At 41.0% G+C, this 25563-nt stretch overlaps 1 protein-coding gene across 1 annotated transcript in view; it reads left to right on the top strand.

Annotated features, from left to right (window-relative positions):
* Window positions 1–25563, top strand: part of PUS7 (pseudouridine synthase 7) — a 55141-nt gene that overhangs the window by 16056 nt on the left and 13522 nt on the right. The window contains exons 5-9 of the mRNA XM_069587889.1: window positions 1325–1469; window positions 7588–7699; window positions 9751–9828; window positions 23435–23563; window positions 24209–24334. Coding sequence (XP_069443990.1) covers window positions 1325–1469; window positions 7588–7699; window positions 9751–9828; window positions 23435–23563; window positions 24209–24334 — 590 coding nt within the window. The remainder of the gene's footprint in view (window positions 1–1324; window positions 1470–7587; window positions 7700–9750; window positions 9829–23434; window positions 23564–24208; window positions 24335–25563) is intronic.

Raw genomic sequence — 25563 nt, 5'->3', positions numbered from 1 at the left:
TACACATATTAATATATTGGAGAAGGAAATGGCAACACAGTCCAATATTCTTGCCTAGAGAATCCCATGGACAGAGGAGCCTAGCAGTCTACAGTCCATGGGATCACAAGAGTCAGACACGACTTAGCAACTAACCCATCGCATATTAATATATATTGCTGGATCCTGAATCCAGGTATGAAATGTATTTCTCAGTGTAAGATACATTCAGAAATTGAAAAACAGTTGTATAACTAGTTAGTTTACATTTTCTTGATGTAGATTTTTCTCTTTTAGTAACAAATATACTGGATTGTCATTATAAAGTTCCTCAGTATAGGGCAGGGTTCATTAGACGCAGGAGTAGATTAGATTGCATTATTCAGGGAATCGAGTTTCTGATATCCCCAAACACACAGCTCACCTGCTTTTCCACCTGTAAGCCCTGAGGTGTTCATTGTTTAGCTGAGTCCCTGAAAGGGATCGTCTGTGATGGGTGGCTATAGAGTTGGATGGCCTGAAATTCACATCTGGCTCTGTTCCCCTCCAAATGTATAATCTTAATTTCTCTCAGCCTCACTTTCCTCATCTCTAAATAAATGTGCTGGTGGCTTGATAGGGAACTGATGGGGATTGAATAAGACAATGATTGTAAAATGATTGGTAACAGTACCTGGCAGCGTGACAAACTCAGTAAATGGGTTCTTATGATTTGCAATTTGTAAAGGTCTAAAAGATTTCTGATATTTAGGCACCTAAATATCCTTCAACAGATGAATGGGTAACTAAGATGTGGTACATATATATGCTGGGATCCTACTTAGCAATAAAAATGAAATAATATGCAACATGGAGGGATCTACTAAGGGCAGTAAGACAGAGGAAGGTAAATACTATGTGATACCACTTATATGTAGAGTCTAAAATATGATACAAATGATTTATTTGCAAAACAGACTCACAGATATAGAGAACAAATTTAAGTTTACCATAGAAGAAAGGGGTGAGGGACTAATACATTAGGAATTTGGGATTAACTGATACAGACTAGTATATGTATAGTAAACAATAAGGACCTACCATATACCACAGGGAGCTATCTATATTTAATATCTTGTAATTATATATGTATATTGAATCACTTTGCTCTACCCCTGAAACATTGTAAATCAACTATACTTCAATAAAAAAATAACTAAAGAGAAAAAGACTTCTGAAATTGTACCCTTGTACTTTGGTTATTTTATATCATTATTAAGCTAAGTAGTGTTTTTACTAATTCTTTTCCATTATTTCCTTTATTTAATGTTTGTTAAGTGAGTATCATTGTCTGTGTTTTTAATAGGTTATTGAGGACACCAAAGAGAAAAGAACCATCATCCATCAAGCGATTAAATCTCTGTTTCCAGGATTAGAGACAAAAACAGAAGACAGAGAGGGGAAGAAATATATAGTAGCCTATCATGCAGCTGGAAAAAAGGCTCTGGCGAGTAAGTGGGCTTGTGGCCTGGCCTTTCTTCTGCCTCCTCATTCTCCCTGCCTGTTCACACTCAAGGGTCATTTTGCAGTTGTTCCGAGATGGATATTGACCATACCATTCCTTCAAAGAAGGTGAACAGTCTTTCAGATGCTAGAACAATCCTGCATCTGAAATCACAATCACAATCACACAATCATGTGTCTGGTAAAGGGGGCAGTAGGTCTTACACGTGAGTACGGATTTGCTGTAATGATAGTGGTGCCAGAGAGAAAGTCTTATGTAATCTAATACGTTCCCTGAAGAGCAGAGCAGGCCAAGTGGTAATTCAAGAAGAAGACAGAAGAATATTGTTCATTCTGTCCTCTTAATGGAGGTAAGAAAGCTTTCAAATGAACAGAAACTGCTTGTCACCTCTCCCAGTGGCATATTCTGCAAACTCCCTATATTGACAGTGCCGCTGCTTTCCAATCGCGAGTACCTTATTGACTACACATAAAAAACATGGACTATATAGAAAACCACCCATTCACCAAAGCCCATGTTTCACTGAGTAGCATTTGTTTGAAGTGGGTGTGTTGTCAGTGAATCCTGTTTATTTATGTTCTATGTTCTACAGCCATGAAAATAACTATTTGCATATAACCTTAAGAAATATTGGATGATAATTTTTCTTTTTTTATCTGTCAGATCAGTAGATAAAATTTTTATGAAAATTACAAAAGGGAAAATTCTTCACCTCCTCCTCTACCGTTGATGACACCTGTCAGTGAAGAGTTACTTCTAGATATATTTGTTGGAGTAAAACTCCACAATTGTTATATAAGAGAAGATTGTCCAAACCATCAGGGCTTTGTCAGTATTCTCTTGGGATAACGCTGTGAGTGGATGAAGCCTTAATTGTCTATAACTATGGTTCTAGTGAAAGGAGAGTATGTGAGAAAAATGGGAGCAGAAATAAGATTTAGCTGTGCCTGAGAAAATCATGTCATCAAGTCAGTAGATCTGGATAGTGACATAGAAGTGAGAATCCTTGAGCAGTGGGGAGGAGAAAGTGGAGGTTGGAGGTCACTTCACAGCAGATAACCAGAAAGGGCAGGTAGAGGATGTGTTCTGGGACTGCTTGAGGGCATGAGTTGTTAATCACTTCTCAGTTCAGAGGCTCATGGCTTGAGTGCTATATGTTTCTTTGATGTCTGAGTGACAGTATAAAATATCACTTTGAAAGCTGTTCTGCAGCCAGGGTTGTCCGGGGGAATGAAGCCCAGTGGGGAGTGACATGAGTGACTGTTTCTTCTGTTCTCCCGCAAGTGGCATGTGGCTGGTAACTTATCTAGCAGTGGAGGAGAGAAGGTGAATTCCTACATAGATGATTTGCTGCACTCAGTCTTAATTCTCTCAGGAACCCAGGTTGAGAAGGGCTGCTGCGGAGATGTTCCTTGGAGAGAGGCAGTCCTCATCGGTCAGCCACCTTTTTGCAAAGGCAGGAGGAAGAGGCAGGGTCTTGTTCTGACAACTGTGGTCCTGAGGAAGCAGATTGGAAAAGGCGAAGCCTGTTTTTCTCGGACTGGTTGCTTCTTGGAAATGGTTGCTCCTCCTTGGATCAACCATTTTGTTTTGTGATCTTGGTATTTGCAGCCACAGTGGCCAGCAGTTTGCCCCTCCGGATCTCTGGTGTTCTGTGTTTATCCACCTTTTCTGTGCCTACGCCACATCACACCTTCCTTTTTTTTACCCCCAAATAAAAAATGTCCTTAAGGTTTTCCAAGTGAGGTACTGAGCTGTGTGATATGAACCACCCCTTTCTCTTCTCACATCTTCAATAAAATATTAATTTCTCACTATGAAAAAGAAACATGAAGGCAGGTCCAGTTGAATCAGTGTGTGGGCGAAGATCTGGCCTTTTTGGGCTTGAGGGGCTGTGGCATTTATTCAGAGATGGACTAGAGGCCTGCTCTCTGCGTGTTCTCTACCACCTCCTCAGAGGCCCGACTGGCACCGGAGAGCCAGTGAGCATCTCCAGGTCTGGCCCCCACCTGCGAGCTAGGGGCCACTTCAAGTAAGCAACTCTGGGATCGTAGGGAGAGCTGGTGTGTGGAGATGGCAGTTCTTGCCTATACAGACAGAACCCAGAAACAGTGACAGCTCGTCCTACTACGGCACCTCGCCTGGCATTTGAACAGATTAGCTTTTAAAGCCTCATTGCAAAGCTAAGTTGGATTGTTTTGAGCTCCCTTACTACCAAACCCTGATGTAGGTTGTTATTGGTGGGTCATGCACCATGTAGCAGGTTTGCAACATTCTTACCCTCAGACAGAGCCACGCAGCCTAAAATACAGGTGTGATAGATTCTAAATCATAGTGGCCAAACACAAATTATTGATAGCAGGTCTTTTAACCCTAATGTTATTTAGTGTGTTAATCCAACCTGATAGACAGGGCACATTGATTTATCTACCAAAGTGTACTTATGATATTTTTCTGAAAATACTGTATAATTATCATAGACCGTGTACTCAGGTAAATTAACTTATATTTTGAAATAAATAGTGTACGTCTCCAAAAAACTTTTTAAAGACTTAAACAAAATTTTTTTTTGGCCATGTACTATGTAGAGATAATCCATTCTGTATGAAATTAATGGTTTCCAAGGGCATACCCATATCTAGGAGTCTGCAGAAACTAAGGAGGAAGAGCCAGACAGATAAAAAGTTCATTTTCTGGGACAGACTGGTGTTATGGAATCCATAGGAAGAGGGGATTTCAGTGATGGAGTGATTAGCCATGGAAAATATTACAGACAGGTCCAGCAAGATAAGAACTCTGAAACACATCCACCGATTTTTAGGATCTTGGGGATCATTGGCATCTTTGCCAGAGCAGTTTTATTGGAAACCAGTTCACACAGTAGGTTAGGATGGAAGATAATAAATCCACCATAAAGAGAAGGACGAAGAAAAGGAACATGCTTAAGGAGAGGGAGACGTAGGTTTGACTAAAATGCAAGAGCCCTGAGCATATTGATAGGTTGAAGGGGAAGAGCTGATGGAGAAGGAGCTGGGTGATGGTGGCTGGAGCAGGACCCAGAGGAAGCTGCAGGGTGGGTGTGCAGGGGTGCCGCAGGGGAAATTGTCTTGAATGAGAAGGAAAGAATGTTCTGCATGCTACCCATCCTGTCGTCTTTCTCAAGCTACAAACGTTTTTCCTTCTTTATTCATGTGGATCTCTGCTCAATACATGAATCTTCCTGAATGTAGTTTCCTTTTTTATCTGGATTCTATTTCTCCTCTCCCTGGGGCTGCGGTATCAGACCATCAGAAGGTTGCTTCCTAGCCTGAGAATTCTTTGCTTTCGCATTTTAAATCAGTGTGTCTCAAAAATGTGTGAAAGTTATTTTAAATTCACTTAAATTGCTACCTAGCATTCCAAGGATTTGGAGTTTTATGAAGTCAAACAAATCTCCCAAAGGAAATTGAGACTCACTGATTTTCTATTACTCAAAACATTTCCAGTTAATAAATACATATGCTTATCAACAGTTTGTGTACTAAGTGCACTTGGAAAAAGAATCCTTGTATGTCATTTACCGAGGAGATAATTGAATGCATGCTCACTGCTTGGATTTGCTAATAAGATGCATGTTTGTGAGCCAAACTCATATCGGTTGTCATGGTTTCTCGTAAGGTGTAATAGCACTTAGTGTTTTAGTCTTGTGGTTTCATTTGTTTCTTGTCACTAAATATAACAAATGGGTAGTTAGAGGAAAATGTAGCTTACACTTCATCAGCTTTTATCACAAAATTTGTTTTAACTTTTTATTGTGGACATTTTCAAACATGCAGACAAGTAAAGGAAGTAGTATATTGAACCTCTGTGTACCCGTCAACCATCTTAAGTACTATTAACATTTTGTTGTTGAATCTGTTCCTCCCACTTTTTTTTCTCTTGAGGTGTTTTTAAAGAAAATCCTATGTAGTACTTCATTTCACACATAAATACTTCAGCATATATCTGATAGAAGAGGACTAAAGCCCTAAACCATTATCACCTCCTGACAAAATCAATAATAATTTCTTAATATCTCATACCCAGTGCATGTTCAGTTTTTCCCTCATTGTCTCAGAAATGTCTTTTGCATATAGAGGACTCGTTTAAATCATGATACAGACAAGGTCAGAACATTGCATTCGACGGACGTCTCTTCAGCCTCTTTTTATCTATTGGTTTGAAAAGTTTTCCATAATTTTTGCATTTTTAAAAAATAAAATCAGTGCAGGAAATTCATGAACACAGAAAAGCACAATACAAAACAGTCATCACTTGCAGCCTCAACAACCAAAAGATAATTACGAATAGTGTTCTGCTACATGTCCTCCCATGTTTAAGAAAACAAATCTCTGGATGGGGAGGCATTTTGCATCCAGTCTCACACTTTTTGCTATGTCCTGTGGGCACAGACATTGCAGCTTTGAGGATCAATGAACAGGCCACTGTGAGGGCATAGACAGGGAGGCTTGAACCTGTTGGTGAGTTTTCTTCTTGTTCACTGTTTGCCTCTGCGACATTCCATTGTTAATGTCTAAATCGCTGTCAACCCACCACATAACCACCAGATGCTGTAGGAGTTCCTCGGTAGCAACTTCCCATGCGATCATTTGCATGTTCACTTCTAAAGCACTTTAATGTTATTATAAATTAAATACTGCTCTCTTGTGCTCTTTATGCTGTGCATTTGGACAGAGGTCAGAACTGCAGCAGGTAAGAGCGGTTGGCGTTTCATGTAGGTAAAATGAAATGCCAATGAATTTTGTCACAAGTACTAAGTATAGACAGCTTTGCTTAAATGGAGGGAGCTGGAAGGAAAACCAAAAATAGTATCCCTGTTCACAATTTCCTGAGGATGAGTTGTAAGGAATTCACATCAAGAACCAAAGAAATACTTGCAGTGCTTTTTCTATAATACTTTAAGCATATGCCCTGTGGCAGTTTTCCAAATGTCTTAATTGGTCAGGTTGTTCTATACATTGTAGCTTACATAACTAACCTGTCAAGCAATGCTTTTTGCCTTGGCAAAGGCAGGCGTATCAGTAACTTTAGTACTAGAAGTTTCTTGTGTCTCTAAAGATGAAGAATTCATGAGTTCATGCTAAAGGGTTATTTTAGGCACAAAGAAAAAGGAACATTTCTGAAAGACAAAGACTTTTCTAGGGATTGTGTGAAATATTTTTTCACAGTGTATGCTTTCAACGAGTTAGAGAAATGAAGTGAGTTAGATGCATTGTCAATAACGGCCGCATCTGTGCGTCACATGAGACTAGTGCAGTTGTGGCTTACACATTTTTCCCAGAGTGTTGATTTTTCAGAACACCTTTCAGCAATGAAGTCTAAATCTTGATGTTGTTTGAATAGATGTTTCTAGTGGTGTAATTTAAATGTTTAAAACAACAGCTGTAAAGTCAGATTCTCCAAAGTCTTGAAATGTTTGTCAGTTTCTAAAAAGTTGAGCAGTTGAAGTAGCAATGGCTCAGACTTTTAATTTTTAAAGTCTCCTCTCACCCGAAGATTGACAGTTAGGTATTGAATGCCAGCTGCTCTCTCTGTCTGGAGACCTTTGTAAATGACCTACTATTACCTAAACTTCTGTGACAGAAGTAGCCTTTGGAAAGTCTCACCATGTCACCAAGCCAGCTTGTTGCGGGAATGCCTAACTGGCGAGACAAGGCAAGGTTTGTGGGTTCCTCCACGACTGCTGGTGCCCTCCTGGCCTGCTTACATTCTGGAGAGCCTATTGATCCCCTTTCAGACACCTATTTATCAACTAAACCAGGGGATGGTTGGACTCCTCTGTGTTTCTGTATGTGAAGATTGCTTATTAGGTTTAATCACTTGTCATATGACCTGTACTTCTCGCTTTTGATGTCAAATAGAGACAGATAACTATGTAATCAGAGAAGTTAATAACACCTGTGGTCCACACAGCTATAACCATCTAACCTGTGTTTCTTGTCAGTCTGGATCTGATTTCTCGCTCAAGGATTCTCTAGCAAAAATGATCTTGTAAAGTTTCATGAGGAAAAACTCTGCTAACGTTCATTATGGTGTACATAACATTTAATTTTTTTTTTTCAAAGATCCAAGGAAACATTCTTGGCCAAAATCTAGGGGAAGTTACTGTCACTTTGTACTGTACAAGGAAAACAAAGACACCATGGATGCTATTAATCTGTTGTCCAAATATTTAAGGTTAGTATCTTGCTCTTGTGCCTATGCAAAATCAAAACACAGAAACGTTTTTTTCTTTCCATGCTGATGAAAAGGGAATGGGAAAATAGGCAAACAGGTAGCAAATGTACCTCCCAGTTAGTCTTTTTTATTGTTTTGGCTGTGCCTTGTGGGATCCTACTTCCCCAACCAGGGATTGAAACTGGGCCACAGCAGTGAAAGTCCTGAGTCCTAACCACTGGACTGCCAGGGAGTTCCCAATTTTAGTTTTTGTAGACAATAGTTGAATTAATTTTCTTTAACCTCCTTGCAAATGGTCAGTGATTCAAAATGACAATTCTCTAAGTAAATGGTTACATATAGTAGAGAGTTACTAGTCCATCCAGCTACAGTAAACATTAATTGGACTTCCCTGCTGATCCAGTGGTTAAGAATCCGCCTGCCAGTGTAGGGGTTGCAGGTTTGATCCCTGATCCTGGAAGATCCCACATACCACAGAGCGACTCAGCCCCTGTACCTCAGCCTCAGCTATTAAGCCTGTACTCTAGCGCCCAGGAGCTGCAGCTGCTGAGCCACATGCTCTAGAGCCCGTGCTCTGCAAGAAGAGAAGCCACCTCAGTCAGAAACCTGCACAGCACAGCTAGGAAGGAGCCCCTGCTCGCAGCAGCCGGAGAAAGCCCACTTGCAGCAGTGAAGACCCAGCATAGCCAAAAATAAATATTTACGGAAAAAAAGACAAATTAACTGTCTCTCCTGAAAACGCATACTTTGATGTAGTTGCAGAGGTCTGTTGCTAAATCTGAGTTCTGAACTCCTAGAAGTCAACTGGATTGGAAACCTGAGACCAGTCAGTTTTTCTCATAGGAATGCAAATGTAACAGAATTTGGGTCTCTGAGGATGGGCCGGGTTGCCGCTATATTTTCAGAAATGGATTCAAGTCCCAGAGCAAATCTGTACACAGTGGAAATGTACTTTCTGATGTGTATTTAACCTGGTTTAAACACAAACATACTGTGTTAGTTTGCTCTGACTGCCTCAACAAGATGCTGCGAAGTGAGTGGCTTCAAAAACAGCCCTTCGTTTTCCTAAACTGTGGAGGCGGGGAGCCCCAGGCTGCGGGCGCTGGCAGGTTTGGTCATTCGCGGAGGCCTTACCTTGGCTTGCGGGTGGCCTCTGTGCCCTCCCGTGGCCTTGCCTCTGAGTGTGTGTGTCCCAGAGTCCTCTGTGAGGCCAGGTCTCCTCTTGTTGTACTAGGACACGCGTCTAATCGAATGAGGGCCTCGTTTTAACTCAGTGACCTCTTATAGCTCTGGCTCCAAATCCTGCTGGGTTCGGAGCTACTGGGAGGCAGCCTCAACACAGAAATTTCAGGGGAGCACAGTTCATCCCATAGGACACAGTACCTAATAAAGCAGCATTTTATTTACTTCTAGCTTTCTCTCTTGCCTTGTCTGTCCCTGAACCCCGGGGAGAAGACAGTTCCAATGAGAGAAGGGAAGGGAGCTCCCATGAGATCTGGATTGCTCAGAGTTCAAAAATCCTTCCCGTTTCTCTCCTATTCATGTGGAACAGTTTTTATTAAATTCCTCTTAGTTGTCTAGGTTACTTGTATCTTCATATTAAAGCTATTCTGTTTCCTGTTGTAGCATTTGGCTTTATACAAAGAAATAGCATATATTTATGGGAAATTCATATAATATTAACTTTTAGAAATTGAAAATACAAAATTTTTGAAGTGATACATGATACATCTAGGATGGATAGTTCTTTACCTTTGGTTATATAATTATATGAATTGTATGAAATCAACAGAAAGTGCATTACTTCCTTTTCTGACACATTCCAAGTCACACAGAGATAAGGAGGGAGTTTGTCCAGGCATCATTTAGTTTCTTAGCTTTTAAGAAATACTAATTTATGTTTTCCTGGATATATTTTTAAATAAAGCTTCTCCTTACTTTTCTTTTACTCTGTTACTATTTTAAGTATATTTATTTTAAATCTTAAATTATGAGAAGCGTGATTTCCTAACGGTATGTGACTTTGTATGGTTTTGTTTTTGCCTCATCAGAGTCAAGCCAAACATATTCTCCTACATGGGAACCAAAGATAAAAGAGCCATAACCGTTCAGGAGATTGCTGTTCTCAAGTAAGTAGGAGTACATACTGGGGTTCGTTCTGTAAAAATCCTAGCACTGTATTTCCAAGTTCGAGGATTTGCTCTGTGGGGTTTACCTCTTCCAGCTTTAATGCCTCTGTCTGTTCAAAAAACTGCTTTTCTATATGTTTCTTTTTTCTTGCTTATCTGCATTCCCTAATGTTTTCACAGCAAGCTGGTATTATTTATGTCATTTTTAAAGGATTTGTGTGGTAGAACCAAGAGAATATGTGAATATATTCTTTATCTTTTGTCTCTCTTATTCATTGATTGTTAAATATGAGTTTTTTAAAGTTTAATTACAAAACAGTGAATGAGCTCTTTTGTTATACACTGAAGATCTGCAAAGGAAAAAGGTGGTCTTTGCTTTTGAAGGAATTATGATGGAGCAGACAGGTAAATCAGAACTTACACACAGTGATGTAAATGCTAGAACAGAGGTGTATTTGGGGTGTTAGGCAAGACCTGCTGACAAAGTGTGGCACTCATTGTGGGGGCAGGCCAGGGAGACTTTCACAGAAAATGGGATGCTCGGGGTTTTTTTCTTTGTTTAGTTTGGCTGTGCCACTCAGCTTGTGAGATCCTAGTTCCCAACCAGGGACCAGACCCAAGCCCTCAGCGGTGGAAATGTGGAGTCTAACCACTTGACCACCAGGGAGTTCCCTGGATGCTCGAGTTTTCATCTAAACTGGGCTTCTCTGCCTTTTCACTGCTGACCCTGTGGGCTGGATAATTCCTTGTTGAAGGGGCCATACTGTGCACTCTAGGACATTCAGCAGCAGCCCTGGTCTCTCTCTACCACAGAATTTCAGTAACTTTCCCCCTATTCATGTCAGCACTGTGACAGACAAAAATGTCTCCAGACCTGGCTAAATGTCTCTTGAAGAGCAGAATAGCCCTGGTTGAGAGCCACTGGTCTAGATTCTAGAAGGACGGGTGGCCAGACTCAGGTGTCCATCCTTGATTCTAGAAAGCCGGCGGTCAGACAGGCTCAGGAGTCCATGCTTACGTACCCCTGAGGTGGAGGATGGTGGGGGGAAGAAGTAACGGGGCAGGAGGAAATGGGGGTTGCAGGTGCTTGTTGTCTTGAGTGCGGGGATGGCTTCACAGGCTTATTCACGTGTTAAGACCTGTACATTTTGCATATGTACAGTTTATTGTTGTTCAGGCACCCAGTCCTGTCTGACTCTTTGTGACCCCATGGACTGCAGCACCCCAGGCCTCCCCGTCCCTCACCATCTCCTGAAGTTTTCCCTGGTTCATGTCCATTGCATCATTGATGCCATTCAGCCATCTCCTCCTCGACGCCCTCTTCTCCTTCTGCCCTCAGTCTTTCCCAGCATCAGGGACTTTTCTAATGAGTCGGCTGTTCTCATCAGATGACCAGAATACTGGAGCTTCAGCTTCAGCATCAGTCCTTCCTACGAGTTTTCAGGGTTGATTTCCTCTAGGATTGATTGACTGGTTTGATCTCCTTGCTGTCCAAGGGATATTTAGGAGTATTCTCCAGCACCACAGTTTGAAGGCATCAATTCTTTGGCGTTCTGCCTTTACTGTCCAACTCACACAACCATACGTGACCACTGGGAAGACCAAAAGCTTGTCTGTATGGACCTTTGTCAGCAGAGTAATGTCTCTGCTTTTCAACACACTATCTAGGTTTGTCATCGCTTTTCTGCCAAGAAGCAATTGTCTTCTAATTTCATGGCTGCAGTCACCATCCATAGTGATTTTAGAGCCCAAGAAGAGGAAATCGGTCACTTTCACTTCCACCCTTTCCCCTTCTATTTGCCATGAAGTGATGGGCCCGGATGGCATGATCTTAGTTTTTTTAATATTTAGTTTTAAGCCAGCTTTTTCACTCTCCTCCTTCACCCTCACCAAGAAACTCTTTATTTCCTCTTTGCTTTCTGCCGTTAGAGTGGTATCATCCTCATATTTGAGGTTGTTGATGTTTCTCCTGCCTATCTTGTTTCCAGCTTGTAACTCATCCAGTCCAGCATTTTAGTTTACCCACTTGTTAATTCTAAAGTCATCTATGCTTACTATCCCCACTTAAAGGCATACATGTGCTTGTAATTCCCCTGTCTTTTCATAAAGAAGTTGAGGTAGCACCTCCTCTTCGCCCCCCAGTCCCCTGCCATTTGGCTCCCCTCCCACCTTCTGATTCATTTGAGATAGTGTCAGGATTGAGTTCCCAATTGCTTCCTAGTGGATTTTCCAGCCCTTCTCTTCCTTGACCTTGGACCCTGAGCATGAGGTCATGGTAAAGACATAAAGGCAGGTCGAGAACATCTGCTCTCTACAATACGACATCACTAGCAGTGTGCGTGGTGCCATGTCTGGGGCAGAGCAGGAGGTGACGCCTGAAGATGCTGGCACTCGCACCTGTTGCCCTGATCTCTTTGTGCCTGAGACGCGTGGAAAGTGGGGTTATCTGCTGAGAGTAAAGGGGATGGGAGTGGGAAAGGGAACTTGAAAACAGTGGGAAGATTTGAATAGCCTGTGTGGGTGATGGGCTGGTCAGCAGCTCCTGAGAGCAGGGGACTGGCAGTGGCTCAGGGAGTCAGCCTTTCCTATACTCTGGATATGGGGCGTAGAAGCTTCTTGACTTCTCTTTGGTGTCTGAAATACCGTAGTCAACTCCTGTGCTTTCCGGCCAGCTGGCTCTGAATTTCTCCACCTAAATTTAAAGATAGATTCGTTTGTTTTGTTTTCAACACAGAAAACACTAGGTAGAAAATGAAAGTACCACCACAGTTTGTACTTCTTCAGATTGCCTTGTTCATGACTTGATGTATTTTTTGTGGAAGAGGTTTTTTTCCTTAGTTTTCTTTAGTTTATTTCCTAAAACTAAAATATTTACATAAAGTGTGTTTTTTCTTGCAAACAGTAAATGATGTACATCTTTCCCTGTTCAGTTCAGTTCAGTCGCTCAGTCATGTCTGACTCTTTGCGACCCCATGAATCGCAGCATGCCAGGCCTCCCTGTCCATCACCAACTCCCGGAGTTCACTCAGACACGCGTCCATCGAGTCAGTGATGCCATCCAGCCATCTCATCCTCTGTCGCCCCCTTCTCCTCCTGCCCCCAATCCCTCCCAGCATGAGTCTTTTCCAATGAGTCAACTCTTCGCATGAGGTGGCCAAAGTACTGGAGTTTCAGCTTCAGCATCATTCCCTCCAAAGAAATCCCAGAGCTGATCTCCTTCAGAATGGACTGGTTGGATCTCCTTGCAGTCCAAGGGACTCTCTCAAGAGTCTTCTCCAACACCACAGTTCAAAGGCATCAATTCTTCAGCGCTCAGCCTTCTTCACAGTCCAATCTCACATCCATACATGACCACAGGAAAAGCCATAGCCTTGACTAGATGGACCTTAGTCGGCAAGGTAATGTCTCTGCTTTTAAATATGCTACCTAGGTTGGTCATAACTTTTCTTCCAAGGAGTCTTTTAATTTCATGGCTGCAGTCATCATCTACAGTGATTTTGGAGCCCAAAAAAATGAAGTCTGACACTGTTTCTGCTGTTTCCCCATCTATTTGCCATGAAGTGATGGGACCGGATGCCATGATCTTCGTTTTCTGGCTTTAAGCCAACTTTTTCACTCTCCTCTTTCACTTTCATCAAGAGGCTTTTTAGTGGCACTTTCTGCCATAAGGATGATGTCATCTGCGTATCTGAGGTTATTGATATTTCTCCCGGCAATCTTGATTCCAGCTTGTGCTTCTTCTAGCCCAGCGTTTCTCATGATATACTCTGCATAGAAGTTAAATAAGCAGGGTGACAATATCCAGCCTTGATGTACTCCTTTTCCTATTTGGAACCAGTCTGTTGTTCCATGTCCAGTTCTAACTGTTGCTTCCTGACCTGCATACAAATTTCTCAAGAGGCGGGTCAGGTGGTCACGTGTAGCAAAAGATATTTAAGTATATGTTGTTGTTCTTCAGTTGCTAAGTCATGTCCAACTGTTTGCAACCCCGTGATCTGCAGCACACCAGGCTTCCCTGTCCTTCACTATCTCCCTGAGTTTGCTCAAACTCATGCCCATTGAGTTGGTGATACCGTCCAACCATCTCATCCTCTGTTGCCCCCTTCTCCTCTTGCCTTCAATCTTTCCCAGCACCAGGTTCTTTTCCAGTGTATCCTAATTTATGAGCTGTTACTCTGTTTTTTAATTTTACATGGTTTTCCATTTCTTGCTATTATAAGCAGTTCCATGATGGACATATTGGTAGCTAAATCTTGGCACACGTCTGTGATAACTTCATTAGGATAAGCTTAGCAAAAAAAAAAAAAGATAAACTTAGTAATAGAGTGTGAAATTGTAGATGTTAGGTTTTTGATCCAGAGTTTAATTGCCCTGTAGAAAGGTGGTACCAGTTTATCACCTTTATTCTTCTTCAGAATCCTTCCTGACACATTTTAAGCTTAAAAAAAAAAATTTGCTAATATTCAGTGTCAAAACAGAGCATCTCCTTATTTTGTATTGCATTTTATGATGTGACATCTTCGAAGAATGAAGGTATACGTCTCTTCCTAGTCAGCCACCAGGTGTCATACTTGATCACACTGCTATTCTGTCTTCATAGACCTTTGCTGCCTTTATCGTCTTCCTGTTGACTTAGTAAGAAACCATATTAAACACCTAAACGTTAGCCTTTGGAAAGCACATAGCACTTATCTCACGGATGCAGGCTACTCCCTTCGTTTGCTTAATGGATATGTGGGGCCAAGTGGATTGGCCTTTCCCGTGAGAACTGGTAGACAGGATAAACCCACTCTGCCACGCAAGGATTTTAATTACTGCTGAATTGATTAGTGTTTGGGATAAGCAGCTTCTCAGCTTCATGTAACTCTCCAAAGTCGCCTAGTAGTTTTCACAGGATCTCAAGCAGGAACAGCCTCATTCAGCATGATTTGTTTCTCTTCCTGCCTCTTCCTGCCAGTCTCCTTTCTGAGCCTGGGCCAGTATTTTCCTGGCTTTGTTAATAAAGGCATTTTGTGCGACATGCTGCTTAGGTTGGCTCCTGGCGTTTAAAAGTGAGATTTTGGTATTCCCAAGTTACTCACAGGATTGCTATGAACTTACAACCAAAGAGCTTGATCCAGGATCATCAAAATTAAAACTGTGAACAGTATCATGAAAGGTATTGTCAACTTCATCCCATCAGTTCTCAAGGAGCACCCACACCAGCAAGAACCGAGTGTTCTCTTGCTTTCTGCTATGCTAGTGGGATTCACAGATACATGTTTTTGTGTATTCAAGAATCAACTGTAGAATTTGATTCAGCCATGAAAAAGAATGAAGTACATGTGTTAGTTGCTCAGTGGTGCCCAACTCTTTGCTACCTCATGGACCGTAACCTACCAGGCTCCTCTGTCCATGGGATTTTCCAGGCAAGGGTACTGACGTGGTTTGCCATTTCCTTCTCTAGGGGATCTTCCCAACCTGGGGATCTAACCCAGGTCTCCTGCACTGCAGGTAGATTCTTGATCAACAACTGAGCCACCAGGGAAGCCCTGATATATACTATAACATGAATGAATCTTAAAAAACACTGTGTAAACTAAGTAAGGGGAGTCATACGCAAAGGACCACATATTATATAATTATGTTTGTATGAAATGTCCCAGATAGGGAGATCTGTAAAGACAAAGTAGGCTAGTGGTTGCTAGGAGTCGCAGGGAAAGGGAAGGGGGTTCATAGGTGTACGGTTTCTTTTGGGAGTGATGGAAATATTCTGGAATTAGATCATGGTGACAGTTGCACAACATTGTGACTATACTAAAACCCCCTGCGTTGTACACTTTATAATGCTTAAAATTATAAGCATGTAAGTTTTTTGTTATGTTCATTTTAGCTCTTTATTAAAAAAAAAAGAACTAAGCTGTCTTTCATGGCTGTTGGGAAGCAGTCTCCCTAATCTTTTTCCAGAACTGCGAAGCTGCCTATCTGATTCCTTCTTTCCTCTTGACTCTTAAATTTCCTGTCCATTTTTATAGCAAGAATTACTGACCAAAGAGGATCTCTCTCCTCCCTTTCCTCCCACTGTTCATCCTGATCCTTTGCTTCCTGGACCCTTTGGGATACTGTTTCTGGTCTAATTGATGCCCTGTGGGTCTGCCATCATCTCCATATGTCTAAAGTCAAGGATGTGGTTCCCCTGAGCAGCTGGCCCGAGCTGGTACAGACCCACTTCACACCTTTTGGTACTCGGATTGGACAGGGCATTCAGGGCCAGGAGAGAGGGTAATGGAATATGAGGTTTGCCTACTTCTCTGGCTAGCTTCCTGCGTTTTATAATAATTAGTGGACAGTGACACTTCTTTCCTTAAGAAATTTGGTCAGGCTGCTTCTGCACATATTGAACCAGGAAACAAATTGATTGATTGATAATGCATGAAGAAATTGATTGCCTTCAGGGAATATGGCTAAATTTTCAGCAAGGAAACAAGAATTCTCTGAGATGAAATGGCAAGCTGGTATTATATGGTGGATCTTAAACAGTCTAACTCGGTAACAGCATATTTTTGATGAAGAGGTAGAATAAAATTCCCTCGGTGGTTTTGCATGTAGTGCTGGGACTTGGGAGGCTGCGCAGGCCCCTGTGGGGCAGCTTCTGTAATTCGGGTCGGAGTCTAAATACGGGCATGGGTCTCTAGACCAGGCACTTAGGGGCAGAATAGCCTCTCGTGCAGGCCCAGGGCCCAGGAACCACATCCAGACCTTCCCAACCCCTCTAGTTACTTCCTGCCAAAGCTGGAACATGGCTCCTGGCAATAAGAGCCAATAGGAATGCGCTCAAGGGCCCACTCTGAGAAACACCATGCAGTCCAGAGTTGTAAAGAGAGAAGTGTAGTCAACAAATTGAAGCTCAGACGCCCTTTGTTCTGATAGTTCTCAGCTCTTCAGAGGACGCTTGAATTCAGAAGAAAGTTAAAACCACTTGCTGAGGCACAGTGATGTACTGTGTAGCATTATTTTTAGCTTTGAAAAAATTGTCAACAGCCCAGGTGACCCAAATTGAAAAGTCTTAAATAAAATGAATGACTAAGTAAATTAAAATTGATGAGTTATTTTTTACTATATTAGATTATTTCTAATTTTTTAAAACTCTCTTTGCTAAAGTAGAGAAAGATGAATACTAACATAAGAAAATGTGAAAATATTTTAAAATGGCAAAATGTGCAAGTGAAAAACCAGACATCTTGTTTAACCATGAAGCATTTTATTAGAACTGAGAACGAAATGGAGATGACCACACTATTACTACTACTTATCTTTGTTCTTGGCATTCTGTAATACAAAGAATAATTAGGAAATAAGTGATGTAAAAATTAGGAGGAGGCCAGACTGCAGTTTTGTTACTGATGTATGATTGTTTCCATTCAAGGAGTTAACTGGAAGTTATGCAAGATAGGAAAGAGTATGTACAAAAATCTCTGTTCAGATGATAGCCTGTTAGAAATTATAGCAGAAAAAAATATTTTACACAGAAGAAGGTGAAGAAAAGAACATACCTAGAAACAAAAATTTTTGTAAAGTGTAAGATCTCTCTCTGTGCAGAAAACTTTGAAATGCTATTGATAGACGTAAAAGAACTTGAGTAAATGAATGCTATAATAAACATGTACATTTATGCTGATACTAAATGAAAATACCAATAGAATGTTTCAAACTAATCAAGCTGATCGTAATGTGGGAAAGAGTCAGAACTAACCATAAAAATTCTGGAAGAAATGACTAATAAAGGGGGATTAGTGTAAAAATTTATAATGAAATATATATGTATATATCTCATTTAAAATACTTTTATTAAAACAGTCCCATGGTGATTTTGGAGTAAATTGTACACTTCGATTACTAAAACATTTTTATCTCACTCTCCACTGTATTTCTGGATTTATAATAATCTGTTTCTTTCACTTATCACCTCGCTTTTTTTAGAGCAATTTACTTATTTTTATTGAAGTACAATTGACTTACATTGTTTCAGATGAACGACAAAGTCGATTTTATACTTGTGTTATATGTAAACACAAATTCTTTTTGTTTTTTCACAAATTCTTTTTAGATTCTTTTCCATCATTCGTTTCTACAAGGTAATGAATACAGTTCCCTGTGCTATGTAATACATACTTGTTTATTTTATATATAGTAGTGTATATATGTTAATCTCACATTCCAAATTTATTCCTCCCTCCTGTCTTTCCCCTTTGGTAAGCATAAGTTTGTTTTCTCTGTGCATCTGTTTCTGTTTTGTAAATAAGCTCCTTTTTTTTTTTTAACCACATGTAAGTGATATCATATATTTCTCTTTGACTTACTTTCCTCAGGATAATCATCTCCAGGTCCATCATGTTGCTGCAGACGACATTATTTTGTTCTTTTCTGGCTGAGTAATATTCTATTGTATATATACGCTGTGTCTTCTTTAGCTGCTCATCTCTAGATGAACATTTAGGTTGTTGCCATGTCTTGATATGCTGTAAATAGTGCTGCTGTGAACACTGGGGTGCGTGCATCTTTTTGAATTAGAGTTTTCCTCTTTTCTGGGTGTGTGCCCAAAAGTGGGGCTGCTGGCTCCTGTGGCAACTCTGTCACTAGTTTTTGAGTAACCTCCATACTGTTCTCCATAGTGGCTGTGCCAGTTTACATTCCTCCCAACAGTGTACAGAGTTCTCTTTTTTCCTACACCATCTCCAATATTTACTGCTCTTTTTTTTTTTTAATGTATATTTGACTGTGCTGGGTGTGTGTTTTTGTGCAGACGTTCTCTAGTTGCAGCGAGCAGGGCTGCTCTCTAGTTGCAATGCATGACCTTCTCCCTGTGGCGGCGTCTCTCGTTGCAGAGCACGGGCTGTTGGGTGCACAGGCTTCAGTAGTTGTGGCTCAGGCTCAGTGGTTGTGGCATGCACAAGCTTAGTGGCTCTGCAGTGTGTGGGGTCTTCCTGGACCGGGAATCAAACCCATGCCTCCTGCATTGACAGGCGGATTCTTCACCATTGAGCCACCAGGGAAGCCCTATCGGTAGGCTTTTTCATGATGGCCATTCTGGCCAGTGTGAGGTGGCACCTTCAGTAACTTTGATTTGCATTTACCTAATAATTAGCATTATTGAGCATCTTTTCATGTGCCTGTTGGCCATCTGTATGTCTTTTTGGAGTGATGTCTGTTTAGCTCTTCCGGCCATTTTTAAGGTTCATTTTTTTTTTTTTCTGCCCATTTTTGATTGGGCTGTTTGTTTTTTGATAATGAGCTGTATAAACTGTATGTTTTGTCAATTAAAGCATCGTTGCTTGTATCATTTGCAAATGTATTTTTCCCAGTCTGTAGATTGTCTTTATATTTTGTTTATGGTTTCCTTTGCTATGCAAAAGCTTTTAAGGTTAATTAGATCCCATTTGTTTATTTTTGCTTTTGTTTCCATTACTCTAGAAGACAGACTTATGAAAATAATGCTGTGATTTTTGTCAAATTGTGTTCTGCCTGTTTTCCTCTAGGAGTTTTATAGTATCTGGTCTTAGAGTTAGCTCTTTAATCCTTTTTGAGTTTATTTTTGTATCTGATGTTGGAAAATGTTCTGATTTCATTTTTTACATATGATTGTCTAGCCACAGTATGTTTTAAACCTATTATAGAAGTATAGCAGTTAAAGCAGTGTGATACTTACACATAAATGGGTAGAATTAGAATAATTACAGACCCAGATATGTCCACAGTTAGTGTGTAATCAAAGTAGCATTTAAAATCAGCAGAGAAAAGATGTTCTGAGCTAGTGAATTTGTGGATTTATTTTTTGTAGCCAAGTCTTTGATGTGATGTTTATACTCCATAATCTACCTTTAAAAAACAAAAAAAGTCAAAAACAAAAAGGAACATGTGATGCTGTTAATTTAAAATGCAGAACCAAAGCCACTGAGCAGCAGCTGATGCAGTTACTGGCTTGTGTGTGAAAAACTTTCCCCTCTTTCCTTAGTCTCCTTGTGGCCCCGGATGAAAAGAGTCCATAATTTAAAGCCGAGGGAGAGAGCATGACCTCATCCCCCTCCTTTCTAAATGAGCCACTTCTGGCATCAGCAGTTGACTGGGGAGAGTAAACAGAGACTCCCAGTCAAAGCCCTGGAACCCCTGTGCCCGGAGTTCTTTCCTTTTTGGCTGCAGCCCGTGTGAAAGACCAGTCTTTTGTAAAAGACCAGTAGTGAAGATTAGTGTATTAATGATTGCATGGAGGCCAGCAGTGCTGTAAATGAGACACATCACTACTGTAAGCCAAAATGAAACAGAAGAAAAAGTATCCTTTTTACTCTAAAGCAACAACTGAACAAGTGTAAAAGTACTACATTGTTTGTTCATCGGTTATACTCCGATACAAAATAAAAAGTTAAAAAAAAAGGCACTCTACTTATACCTGGGGATACTGTTCAAACAAATAATCTCCAACTAGGGACACCCTTTCTAAGTAAAGCTTTGATCCCAGAGCTATTTTTAAAAACTCTCAATTAAAATTTTACTATCTAGTCCTTGTTTGTAGAATGTCAACTGATATAGGAGGAATGGAGTGGGGGGTGGTTTACAAACACTCTTTCACAGTCAGCACAGTAATGTTTGCACCTGCCAGCAGCTATCCTTGGGCATCGAAACAGCTGGATGAAAGACGGTGGGGAAACAGGCTAGGCACAGAATGTTTAAAATGGCACGCCACAGGTTACAAATTTTAAAAGGAAAAGGAGGGAGAGGTACCATTTTGCTGTGATACACTGAAAAGGCCTCAGCATCTCCTGGGTGACACTCCCCCCAGAGTGTGGGAGTTTTTTTGTTGTTGCTCAGTCACCAAGACATGAGTGTCAAGTCACTCACACTAAGTTATGCCCAACTCTTTGCGACCCCATGGACTTCAGCATCCCAGGCTCCTCTGTCCTTCACTGTCTCCCAGAGTTTGCACAAATTCTTGTCCATTTGAGTTGGTGATGCTATCTAACTATCTTCTCCTGTGCTGCCCTCCTTTCCTTTTGCCCTCTATCTTTCCTAGCATCAGGGTCTTTTCCAGTGAGTCAGCTCTTCACATTAGGTGACCAAAGTATTGGCGCTCCAGCTTTAGCATCAGTCTTTCCAATGAATATTCAGTGCTACTGAGGAGCAGTCCACATCCAGACTCACCCAATTCCTCCCAGTAATGTCACTTAGATTTTTTTTAAGCTCTTTAACGTCAGGATCTAATCAAGAACCAGGACAGTCATTGTTTCCTCACAGTAAGATTTTGAGCATAACCTATGGGAGTCTTACTGTTGTGGAAATAATGACTGTCCTGGTCTTTGATTAGATCCTGAAGATAAGTAGCATTAAAAATCCCTGGTAGTTCAGACTGTAAAGAATCTGCCTGCAGTGTGGGAGAGCTGGGTTCTGTCCCTGAATTGGGAAGATCCACAGGAGGAGGGCATGGCACCCACTACTGTATTCTTGCCTAGAAAATCCCCATGGACAGAGGAGCCTGGTGAGCTACAGTTCGTGGGGTCGCAAAGAGTCGGACGCAACTGAGCGACTAAGCACACACACAGAAAATCTCAGTGATGTTATGGGGGAATTGGGTGAGTTTGAATCTGAACTGCTCTTTGGTAGCACTGAATTCCCATAGGCTCCCTGAGGGTTACCGGTGGTGAGTGGCTTGGGAGACTGCTGTTCTTAGGAGACACATACTGCACTCTCTTTAAGGGTGAGATGTCCCCAGGCTGCAGCTCACTCTCACGTGGTTCAGAATGTGTGTGTGTGTGTGTGTGTGTGTGTGTGCATGCGCATGTATGTGTGGTGTATGTGTATAGGGGTGTTCATATGTCTAGAAATACATGTAAAGTATAGTGGGAAAATGTTAGCAATTGGTAAATCTGAGTGTAAAGTATAAGACTTCGTTACAGTGTTACCAGTTTTTTTTTTTAAGTTGGGAAATCTTCCAAAGTATAAAAATATTATTAAGTGAACTCACAAAATGGGAGATAATATTTTCTCACTGAGTGGTAAAGGGTAGATTTCCTTAATCTATGAAAACAGAAGAATATTAACAATCCAATAGAAAAAGAGGTAGTAGGAAGAATAGGTACTCCACAGTCAAGACATGAAAAAATGTTTAAATTCTCCCATAGTAAGAAGCAGGTAAGTAAAAAATGAAAATAGCATTTTAAATTTTGCCTGGCAGAGCTAAAATAAGGTTTATAACATGCTGTGTGAGGAGACAGGCATGAGATAGTAGGCACTGACATATGGGAGTGTGAATTGGTATAACCTTTTTGGAGGACAGTAGGGGTTAAAATTTAAAATCCGCCACTTCTCCTTAGATATGAACATATCTAAATCATTCGCCTGTGTAGGTGTACCATGAAGTGTGTATGAGGATGTTTGTTAGAGAGTACTTTATTGTAATAGCAGAAGATGGGTAGCAATTTAAATGGCCATCCCAGGGGGCTGGTCAGATGAAGGCCAGAGAAAAGATCTAGGCAGTGTGGCGGCCACCCTGTGCACCTGTTCACAGAGCGAGGACCTTCTGAAAGGACTCTCTGGATAAGGCAGGTCTCTAATAGGCAGTATTCCAGTTTTCTGTGAATAAAGGAAGATAGTAAACAATTTGTAATTGTAACAAAAAAGTTGTGTTTTAAAAGGGAGGATCTGGGTGCTGGTTACATGGTTGCATTCACTTTGTGAAAATCTGTCAAGCAGTTCTGTCCATATAACATATATTAGAAGCTTACTGAGAAATTCCAGAGAGAGAGAGAGAAGATAATAGGAACACTTACTTGTGCAGAAAGTGTTTCTAGAGGGATATACAAGAAACTGTTCGTGTTGGCTGCCAGTGGAGCGGGGTATTGAGGGACAGAGTTACAGCAGAGGCTATCTAGTACTGTACTTCTTTTTTTACGTGTATTGCTAAAGAAGTTAGTTTTTCATGAAAACTTAATACCTTTTAAATGATAGCAGGAAAGTATAGATTATGTGATTCTGACTAAACATATGTAGTCAGATAAAGATCATGTACATATATCTATCTGACGTGTGTTTAAGAAAGAAAGGATAGGAGGAAATTCAGAGTTAGATACTAACTTTTTTTTTTAGCTGATGAGACTGAGTTTTGTTTTCTTCTGTATTTCTCTGTACTTTTCCAAGTTTTCTGTAGTGTGATTACAATATTTTTCTGATGGACAAAAATGAAACTATGATTCTTTTTTAATGCTTAGTAAGAACTTTTTTACCTGTAGGAATTGCTCTCTGCTCCCTTTCTCACCCTTCTCCCCTCACAAAAAGTAGAAAATTTCAAACAGAATTGTTCCATTATCAGTATGCAAGTAACATGAGACTCTTAAGAATATAACGATGGCCCAGGTTACATCATTCCAGTAGGAACAGGTGTCCTCAGGCTGGACGAACACTCCAGAGGCGAATGAAAGATAGGCTTACCCCACCGGCCTTGGTGCCTTTCTTTTCTGCCATCACAGCTGCTAGTCTCATTTTAAGCTGCCATTTTCTGTCATAAACTGTCCTAGATCATATTAGCCAGGCAACAGACCGTGACCATCTTTCTGCTCCTTTTACATTTTGTGTTTTTTAGAATAACTGCACAAAGACTTGCCCACTTGAACAAGTGCTTGATGAACTTTAAGCTGGGGAATTTCAGCTATCAGAAAAACCCTCTGAAATTGGGAGAGCTTCAAGGAAATCACTTCACGGTCGTCCTCAGGTAAAGAGCTGCAACGGGGAGTACAGACCAGGGAGGATCTTCTTGGGTCACCTTGAGTCCCTTTGGCATGATTGTTAGTTCCAGTGAGCTGGCACCAATGGTCTTGGCGGCCAGAAAGACGAGGTGGGGTCCGATGGAGCTGGGAGAGCAAACCCAGCTGTAGTGTTTGTGCCAGTACAGCCACGCCTCTACTCACTCAGCGCCACCTTTGGAATGAGGCAGTCTCCTTGAAATGCAAAAGACAGCTTACACTTCCACCTACCTAGAATAGGCAGATTCATAGACACAAAAAAGTAGGATAAAGGTTTCCTGGGGTGTAAGGTGGGGAGATGAGTTACTGTTCAGTAACTGGCGTTTCAATTTGAGAAGATGAAGCAGTTGAGGAAACATGTAGTGGTAGAGGTTGCACAGCACTGTGAATAGACTTAGTGCTACCATATCACATGCTTAGAAATGGCTGAAATGGTAAATTTTGTGTTGTGTACACTTCGCAATTTTTAGAAAGACAAAGTCCTTGGGAGGTAGAGAGAAAGCTCCATGGAACAAGGGAAAAGCACAGGAGCCAAGCTGTGTCACTTATGATTTGCATCCCTGAGTGTGCTTGCCTGTAAATTGTTTTCTCTGGGTCATTTGGGCCCCCCGCAGAAATATAACAGGAACTGACAACCAAGTGGAACAAGCCATGAACTCTCTCAAGGAGATTGGGTTTATCAACTACTACGGAATGCAAAGGTTTGGAACAACAGCTGTCCCCACATATCAAGTTGGAAGGTTTGTATTTAATTTCTTAACTTTTGTCTGAAAGAACTTGCTCATTAAAAAATGAAAAGAAGCAGGATTTTTTTTTTTTGGTCAGTGGTGTTTTTAGTTATTTCTAGATTTCCTGGAAAACTGGACCAAAAGAATCTTTTTAGATGACCAACTGATCCATAGCCTCCATAAGTTTTGTTCTGTTTCATGATAGTTCACGTACAAGGTGAAAAAGTAAGTCAGGGTTCAGAGAGCTTTAACCTGATGAGGCAGTTTTTCTCTCCCACCTAATAGCCCATCCAGGGATTCTGTTTTCTTTCACACAGATGAATCTTGGCTCAGTACATGACCTAGCAGTAGCGGTTGGGTAACTCAGCCCCAGAGTAGCCTGAAGGAGATGAGTAGCTTATGCTCTCTGTTAACAAGAACTCTCTCATCAGCTTTGTGATAATAGGAAATCCCTCTAGGTGAGCTGGGGTGGGAATCCCATCAGTAAAGACTCGGGTTTATAAGCTTACTTACACTATCCTGCTCTCTGGTGCATGTTGTGTTACCTAAATGATTATTCACATTGCAGTTAGGATTGGGAAGCATGAGTTGGAAGTGATCTGAGAGATTATTTAGTTCATGTTCTTCCTGGCACTTTGAATTTTTTGATTTAGCAAAGGTGAAATTTGGGAGGCAGCTCGAGCTCACTGGTTTGTCAGCTGCAGTCCTGAGAGGAGAGGGGTCTTCTCAATTCAGTCCATGATTTCAGCAACTGACTCTATGAAGTTGCGTTTGTTCATGCATCCTTAAGAGCACAAAATGAAAATATCACATAGTATTTCCTCTACCTCTCTGAGGCTGTGTTGTGAGGGTAAAAAGCTCAGGTAAAAGGGGGAAATTCTTCGGCAGTCCAGTGGTTAGAACTCCATCCTTCACTGCCAAGGGCCCTGGGTTCAATCCCTGGTTAGGTAACTAAGATCCCACACGCCACATGCAGTGGCAAAAAATAAAAATAAAAACCACTCATATAATTCAATAACAACAAAAAAACCTAATTTTAAAATGGGCAAAGAACTTGACTATTCCCCAAAGAAGATATACAGGCAACTAATAAACCCATGAAAAGATGTTTAGTACCACTAATTATTAGGGATATGTACATCAAAACCTCAGTAGGATATGACTTTGTACCCATGAGGATGGAAACAAAAAGGGAAAGAAAATAAGTGTTGGGTGTGGAGAAACTGCAGCCCTTGCACACT

The sequence above is a fragment of the Ovis canadensis genome, chromosome 4 (genome assembly GCF_042477335.2).
Source record: "Ovis canadensis isolate MfBH-ARS-UI-01 breed Bighorn chromosome 4, ARS-UI_OviCan_v2, whole genome shotgun sequence".
Taxonomy (NCBI): domain Eukaryota; kingdom Metazoa; phylum Chordata; class Mammalia; order Artiodactyla; family Bovidae; genus Ovis; species Ovis canadensis.
This window is presented reverse-complemented; position numbering and strand designations above follow the sequence as displayed.